This window comes from Aegilops tauschii, chromosome 6 (genome assembly GCF_002575655.3).
Source record: "Aegilops tauschii subsp. strangulata cultivar AL8/78 chromosome 6, Aet v6.0, whole genome shotgun sequence".
Lineage (NCBI taxonomy): Eukaryota > Viridiplantae > Streptophyta > Magnoliopsida > Poales > Poaceae > Aegilops > Aegilops tauschii.
This window is the reverse complement of record NC_053040.3, coordinates 109,190,855-109,198,793: the sequence shown is the minus strand read 5'-3', so window position 1 is coordinate 109,198,793 and position 7,939 is coordinate 109,190,855. Positions and strand designations below refer to the sequence as shown.

General features: G+C 42.8%; 1 protein-coding gene across 6 annotated transcripts; it reads left to right on the top strand.

Annotated features, from left to right (window-relative positions):
- Positions 1-6,893, top strand: LOC109753389 (COP9 signalosome complex subunit 4-like). Of its 6 annotated transcripts, none has more exons than XM_073501141.1 (11): positions 2-2,724; positions 2,841-2,940; positions 3,198-3,301; positions 3,384-3,442; positions 3,513-3,605; positions 3,690-4,908; positions 5,053-5,171; positions 5,269-5,399; positions 5,516-5,564; positions 5,650-5,715; positions 5,895-6,615. In XM_073501141.1, exons 3-6 carry the CDS (start codon positions 3,232-3,234, stop codon positions 3,723-3,725), a joined length of 258 nt encoding a protein of 85 aa, XP_073357242.1. In that variant the 5' UTR covers positions 2-2,724; positions 2,841-2,940; positions 3,198-3,231; the 3' UTR covers positions 3,726-4,908; positions 5,053-5,171; positions 5,269-5,399; positions 5,516-5,564; positions 5,650-5,715; positions 5,895-6,615. The 6 variants fall into 6 exon arrangements, 4 of the variants coding, with proteins under 4 accessions (XP_073357242.1, XP_073357239.1, XP_073357241.1 ...); XM_073501140.1 differs by having other exon boundaries at positions 3-2,724; positions 2,841-2,932; XR_012187310.1 differs by having other exon boundaries at positions 1-2,940; positions 5,286-5,399; positions 5,895-6,893.
- The last annotated feature ends 1,046 nt before the right edge of the window (positions 6,894-7,939 follow it).

Sequence of the window (7,939 nt, the reverse complement as noted above, 5' to 3'; positions counted from 1 at the left end):
GCCGCGTTGCCGATCGACCGACCGACCGATCCTTCCCGGTCCTGCCCACCCGGTCCGGTCCGGATCCAGCCCCAACCCACCACCACCAGCTCCACTTCCCTCCGGTTTCCGCCGCCCGCCGAGCCGTCTCCGGCAAGGACCCGGCCGGCGACACGGCCTCTACCCCGGCGGCCAGGCGCGCCCTTTCCTCCCTCCCCGCGCTCCGTTCGTGGCCGGTCTGCTCCTCCTCCTCTCTTCGTCCGGGGCCCCGGGACGTGCCTCTCGCCTCCACCTCCTCGCGTCTGGTTCGGATTCGCTCCTCCTCGATTCGTCGCCCGTTTAGGCTTAGAACCGCGCCTGATTTGGTTTTCGCTCGTGCTCGATTCGCCCGTTCGGAATTGCGCCTGGTTTGATCTTGCTCGTCCTCGCCGTCGTCCGTTTGGGGTCGCGTCCGGTTCGATTTTGCTCCTCCTCGCCGCCGTCGTCCGTGTAGGGTCGCGTCCGGTTCGATTCTGCTCGTCCTCGCCGTCGTCCGCTTAGAGTCGTGTCTGGTTCGATTTTGCTTGTCCTCGCCGTCGTCCGTTTGGGGTCGCGTCCGATTCGATTTTGCTCGTCCTCGCCGCCGTCGTCCGTGTAGGCCGCTTCTGGTTTGATTTCACTCGTCCTCGCCGTGTAGGGTCGCGCCTAGCTCGATTTCGCTCGTCCTCGCCGTTGTCCCGATGCGCTCGCGTGTTCTTGGCCCGTCTCGCCTCGTCGGGGGGTCTCCGTCTAGTCTGCGTACTAGCAATTATGTCTGCGTGCGCTTCTTCTGTTATCCGAACTAGCAATCCTGGGTTTCGTGTTCGCGTCGGTTGCAGGAACGAACGGAACGGGTCTGGTTTCGAAATTGGATTACGGCCGGAGACGGGGAGCAGTGTTCGTTTATCGTGCTAGTTCAGACCGGTTCTTCCGTCCCGTCACCTACGTTGTTCCTGGTGATTTTCAGAACTCAAACGTATGCTCTCCTGTGATACTCTTGTCAATTCTTGGCCCTCTGTCAGTTCTTGTTGGCCCTCTGTCAATTCTTGAGTTCCAGGGTCTGTTAATTGTTGAGTTCTTGTTGTACCGGCTAGGCGTGTGTGTGCTCTCGTCCTAGATTCAGAGATGGGGTGATTCCTTACGCTTGATCTGATGGTGTATACTGTTTATGTTCTTTCCAGTTTGTTTCTTTTATCATGCTTTGCTTGCGTGTCCCGAGCAGAAAAGTTTTGCAAGAGTGCAAACCATGTGGCCTGCTGCTTGACTAATTGAACACCTGCTGCTGCTACTGTTGGACAAGGTTCCTTCTTTTCTTCCTGATGTTGCTATTTCCATTGAAGTACTCATACGAGTTCTAGGTGAGCTGCTGCTAGTTAGTTCCCCTTAGACTACATTCTAGATTGCATAGAATAACTCCAGTATTTTGTCATTGCACACCTGGGCATATAATTCTGTTGTGAGCATAACTCCTGAATTTATTTATCCATGAAAGCACGTTCATCACATGTTTTTTTTACCAATGCTGCTAACTTCTGTCATGTCCCTTTCCTTTGGACAAGAATTTCAACGAACCTATAACGTGGACATGTGCTGCTTGTTTTCTTGTGATGATGGTGATCCAATTGAGTAGCGCAACTCTTATGCTCTGATATTTGTTAATCCCCAGTTAGTGTGCATGAAAAATTATTGTTTGTCATGTTAAATTTTATGGCATCAACTCGGTATTGTGATTAATGACTTAGTATTTGTTTAGTGTAGACAGTTGACTTCTTTTTTCTTAAGTTTTTAGTGATATGCGTGTTTTGTTATGTCTTATGTGGATATCATATTCTTTCTTTGTATTACTAATGTCCAGTCAATGGAAAATGCTTTTCTTGCTTTGCCTAGACTTTGTGACAATTAACTTATAGTGCGATCATTGATCATTGAGCTTCTGACACCCTATTCCGTAAAATTCTGTTGTAATGCTTGCTGGATCATTGAGTAGTTAATATTGATTCTGAGTTTGTTGGATCATTAACTTCTGCGTGCGCTTCGGTTATCTGAGAGACACTCACGATCCTGTGTTTCGTATTCGTGGCGGAGCGATGAACGATTACGTTTCGTATCCCTGTGTTTCGTGTTCGCCCATCTGATTTTGAATTTAGATTACGGAGACGGGGAGAGGCCAAAGCAAGGTCAGTTTATTGTGTTCGCTCAGATCGGTTCCTCGGTTCCGTCGCTGCGTTGTTCGTCGGCGATTTCCATACCTCAAACGCATGCGCCCTTGTGATACTCTGGTTTGGCGCGCTGGTCGTTATGGTTGTTCGTTACGGTTGTTCTTATGTTCTTGAATCACCCATCTTATGAGCAGAGATGGGGTGATACATTATGGTTGTTCTGATGGTTGCTTATTTAGTGTTCTTTCCAATTGGGTTCTTCTTGTCATGCTTTGCTTATGTTCCCAATGTCTGTCTTTCCATATATGGGGATGCGTTCAGGGGTGCAAACTGTGTAGGCCATGGTGCTTTTTATACTAGCTATGGTGTGTTTTATACTATCTGATGTGGAAAGTGGAATTATTGATATCACTTCTGTGTTAGTATACTTGGTATGGTGTGTTTTATTAAAGTAATTAACCACATCTCTTTACAAATTTTCCTTGAGTTACATGTTTATATGGCAGGAGTGATTGTCTTGACGAATAATCATTTATGCTAACTTGGTATTGGCAGTTCCTGATCGTAGGTAACAGACCAGTACTTTTTTAGTGCAGACAACTGACTATTCTTTTTTTCTGAACTTCTTTGTGATATGTCTGTTATGTGGATATCATTAGTCTAATGCTTTTCTAAGTATTTAAGGTACAGACATGTGGATCTGGACATTTCACATTTGTTCTTTATTGTCTTGCTAAGGACACTGAACGGTTTGTCTGGGCCACCGCACAGCCTAGGTAATCAGGTACACTTGATTTTATGTGTAGTTGATGTTCTCTGCCACATCATGCTTAACTTGTGTTTGCCAAATGGATCTCCTGGAACAAATTGTTCGTAATAAATGAACAAATTGCAGAACTTGTGGCTATGCTATTTACCCACTTGCTTTTGCACATGATGTTAAGAAGAAGAAAAACATGCGTCCTGTTATTTTAAAATGGTGTATTTACTGTTTTGATGCGCATAAACTGAGAATAGTATAACCTTGCTGGCTATCTGCAGGTTGTAGTGATTAGGGAGAAGCTTGCAGAACTGTATGAATTTGAACAACAATGGTCGAGAGCAGCACAAATGCTTAGTGGCATTGACTTGGACTCAGGAGTCAGGTATAAGCAAAGCTTTTGTCTCTCTTTACATGTCATTGGATATTCTAAGTCTGGGAAATCTGACCATCTTCTTAAAAACCAGGATGCTTGATGACAAACAAATTATCCAAGTGCGTCCAGATTGCACGCCTCTATTTGGAGGTTAGTCCCGTTTTTAGCCTTTGTCGTCATTGCATTTTCAGCTGGACTAATGTAGTTCTTCATTTTGTAGGATGATGATGCAGTGAATGTTGAAGCTTTTATCAACAAAGCCTCATTTTTTGTCACAAACAGCAACCAGGAAGTTCTGAACTTGCAATACAAGGTTTGTTGGTTCAGGAGCAGTTTAATAATCTATCTGTCTACAACTAAGGACAAAAATTTAGTTCCCTTGTTATATCTCTTGTAGGTATTGCTATGCGAGAATTTTAGATCTAAAGCGTAAACTCTTGGAAGCTGCACTTCGATACTATGGTATCTCTCAAATTGAGCAACGCCAAATTGGGGATGAGTAAGGCTTACTCCATTCAGTTGTAGATTTGTTTCTCTCTTCTGCAATTTACTCATTTTTAATGTTCTGTCTTGTATGGTTTTTTATTGCCTTGCCGGAGTAGTGGTACCTAATTTCTATTTTGCACCCTTCAAATATTTCAATGTGTTTTTCTTACTGTATGTAATAAATTATCCTACTTGATACTCATGTTTAAGTACTGCAGTGGTTATTAGCAAGTCGTGTTTGGAACTGATATGGCCTCCATATTTTATTCTCAAAGATCTTGATGGAACATTGTTTCTGTATTTTCTCAGATAGATTGATGAAAATGCTCTTGAGCAAGCTCTTAGTGCTGTTGTAATATGCACAATATTGTAACTGATGAGAGGCAGCCACTGTTGCCAACTTGAAATCAGTTTACTCATTCAAGTTCTGGAATTTCTTTATAGCTTTCTGAGTTTACTTCGGTCTTGCATGTATTAGGTTTCTCTTTGTGCCGCTACCTATGTCTGTTTCTTGTGTGCAAGCGCTCCATTCTGTGTGTGTGACTCTGTGTGACTTGATGGTGAATATGTGTGTGGCTTGACTCTGTGTTTGTGGCTTTATTGTGTGTGTGGCTTGACTCTGTGTTTGTGGCTTTATTGTGTGTGTGGCTTGACTCTCTCTGTGTGTGGCTGGACTATGTGTGTAACTGTGTGTGGTTTGATGGTGAATATGTGTGGCTTGACTGTGTGTGTGACTGTTTGTGGCTTGATGGTGAATATGTGTCTGGCTTGACTCTGTGTGTGTGTGTGTGACTGTGTGTGAAAATTGCATTTGTTTGATGGTGTGGCTTGTATGCTTTGCTGAATGTTTGGTTGTATAACTTGTGTTTTATATTTCACGATTGATTGCTTTGCTGTTTGTTGAATGTGAACAGACCTAGCACTATTCTTTTTTCTGAACTTTTTTTTGATTATGTCTTATGTGGATATCATATTCTTTTTTTTGTATTACTGCTGTCCAGTCACTGGAATAATGCTTTTCTAAGTATTTAAGGTACATACATTGGATCTGGACATGTCACATTGGCTCTTTATTGTGTTGCTAAGGACACTGATGGTTGGGTTGATGGTTGGGTTTGCATACAACGCAGGTATATTTACGTTCTTTACATTTTGGGATGCTGATGTCAAAACGTTTATTTAGCCAAATTTTGCTACTTCTGGGTGCTTTTGTTTTTAGATGTGTTGTATCCATAACTACCCATTGGCACCTGATATTTGTGCTCAAAATGCAGTATGGAGCAACAAATTGGTCTCATTGCAAGGTCACTACCTGGACGTATAGGCAAGCAATGTCAAGACATTGGATGTATGGGAATAAATGGGTAGAAATAGCAAAATTTCTTCCTAGAAGGTACTACCTTGGTCCTCTTTGTTACCAGATTCCTAACATGAATGGTGTAGCCCCTGCCACTTCCTCACTCTTTCCTGAACATCATACCGTGCATCAGACATCTGAATATTGCAGGAATGGGGTACTTACATTTGTGCAACTTCTATTTGTTATCAGTTCTTCTCACCTATAGCTAAAGCAAGACGACAAACCAGGTGAATTATTGGAGTTGCAAGATACACAGACTCAGTAAGTTCCTATCTTGATAACTTTGATATACACACATGAATAATTACCTATGTTGTTATGATCATAAACTGATTTCCAAGTATTTTTTGACTCATATAATGTTTATTACATCACAGGTCATCTTAATCTTCTTTTGTAAATATGACTGCTGGTGCTGCTGGTAACGTAAGATATTTTTCTTGCTTCAAGAATATAGAAACATCATTTGCATTGTGGAAACTCACATTTTAAGTTGCTCATGTCATTTCAGGCTATCCATCGGCTTGTAACTCATGAGAGGCAACCACAGTTGCCAACTTGAAACATATTTTTTTAGGTATGAATGGCTTACCTGAGCCAGAATTTCTATAAGTGCTCATGTTACATGCCTTGCTTTCTCTAGTAAGTAGAATAAGAACACATTTAACATTTCTTTTCTATCCATAGGCCTACAAACTTGTGGGTAGTGATGAAGATAATCACTTAATCAGCCTCTAACCAGCTTTCTGTTTTCAGGAACGAAGATCCGAATCACCCTCACCCCTCAAGAGAAATCGTTTAGTCATTCAGGTTCTGGAATTTCTTTATAGCTTTCTGAATTTACTTCGGTCTTGCGTGTATTTGCTTTCTGTTTGTGCCCCTATCTATGTCTGTTTCTTGTTGTTTCTTGTGTGCAAGTGCTCCATTCTGTGTCTGTCTGACTGTTTGTGGCTTGACTCTCTTGTGTGTGTGGCTTGACTGTCTGTGTGGGACTGTGTGCGAATATTGCATTTGACTGTGACGTGTGACTGTGTGTGTGTGACTCTGTGTTTGACTATGTGTGTGACTGTGAATATTGTGCATTTGACTGTGATGTGTGTGACTGTGAATATTGCATTTTGGCAATGACTGTGTGTGTGTGATTGTGTGTGGCTTGACTCTGTGTGTGGGGGGGGCTTGTATGTTTTGCTGAATGATTGGTTGGTGTGGCCTAACACTGCCTTTGCCGGTCCCAAGCCCGGATGCGAAAATGTGGAGGGAGCTGCAGTTACCTCCTTTGTATTGTTTGCCTTAGAAGTGTGTTGCATTTTGACAATGAATGTGTGTGATTGTGTGTGGCCTGACTCTCTGAGTGTGTGTGCCTTGTATGCTTTGCTGAATGATTGGTTGGTGTGGCCTAACACTGCCTTTGCCGGTCCCAAGCCCGGATGCGAAAATGTTGTTTGCCTTAGAAGTGTGTTGCATTTTGACAATGAATGTGTGTGATTGTGTGTGGCCTGACTCTCTGAGTGTGTGTGCCTTGTATGCTTTGCTGAATGATTGGTTGGTGTGGCCTAACACTGCCTTTGCCGGTCCCAAGACCGGATGCGAAAATGTGGAGGGAGCCGCAGTTACCTCCTTTATATTGTTTGCCTTAGAAGTGTGGATAGAAATTACTCTATCCTAATTGAATAGTAAATCTTCACATAATGTCGTAGCATGTGATTCAACATCTGAAATGCATCCTTCCTTGCTATGAAAAATCTAGCAAGTGTAATTGTCGTTAGAATTTGTCCCGTCTCCTAAATTAATCTCGATGGCTTCTTAAATCTTGTCAACACTGATGTTCTTTTCTGCTAATATATACATTTTTACTAAAAATCAGTCATTTGTTTTTTATTTGGCTTTAGCTAGAATTTTGTGTCAGTCTAATCATGCACAAATCTCAGCGTCGCAGGTGTCCCTCATTTGTCTGTCATCTGCGAGTGCGTGTCGGGTTTATTTGTCGTTGGACTTTTTATTCAGGTTGTGGGCCGCCCACTCCTTGTTTGGACTCCGACTCGTGTGGGGGTAGGGGGGATGAGCTGTTGAGTGTGTGTGTGTGTGAGTGTGAGAGAGAGAGAGAAGGGGAGGGGGGAGCTGACTTCGGCGCACGGCCAATAAGGGCACATTTTCGAGGAAGAGCGGGCATCTCATTCCCGTCCAAAAACCGATTCTCCTCAGTGTTCGAGTGCAGTTGTGCGGGGTAATGAGGGAGAAATTGGTAGCCATCCAGCCCAACCTAGTGACCATGCCGAGGGGGGGTTGAATATAATCTGTTTGTCTTCGTGTGTTTGCTTTTTTGGGCAGTTTAAGTTCTGTTCCTAACTTCCCGTGCGTGCTATTTGTCCACACCCCCCACTAAATTATTTTGTTTTGAATTTCACATGATATAACTTTGGTCAATGATGTAAAAATGAGTTATTTCTCATCGGTTCAGCTGAGGGGGCTGTGCCAGCATGTGTTTTTATTGGTTCAAAAGTGCGGTGTTTTTTCTGGCATTTCTGTTAGTTTACCTTGTATGCATATTTTTGGGACTCGGTTCGTTGAATATAGTAGCAAAAGGGCCCATGCGTTGCAATCGGAAAAGAAAAATCTCCAATGGCCATGACCACATTTTGCTGCATCACTGAGATACACTATCACTCTCAATTTCATGAAATCATGAACATTTTTAAACTCTTGAACATATTTCAAATTGTGAACACTTTACAAATTTTCAAACATGTTCTTAAATCATGAACATTTATTCTATTTGCAAATATTTTTATAAAATTGTCAAC

What these genes read in the sequence shown, in the direction of transcription:
- LOC109753389 (XM_073501141.1), top strand. Translation starts at nt 3,232, where the DNA reads ATGAATTTGAACAACAATGGTCGAGAGCAGCACAAATGCTTAGTGGCA. An exon ending in TTGCACGCCTCTATTTGGAG is followed by an intron (nt 3,443 to 3,512) that starts GTTAGTCCCGTT and finishes TTCATTTTGTAG; the next exon opens with GATGATGATGCAGTGAATGT. An exon ending in TTCTGAACTTGCAATACAAG is followed by an intron (nt 3,606 to 3,689) that starts GTTTGTTGGTTC and finishes TATCTCTTGTAG; the next exon opens with GTATTGCTATGCGAGAATTT.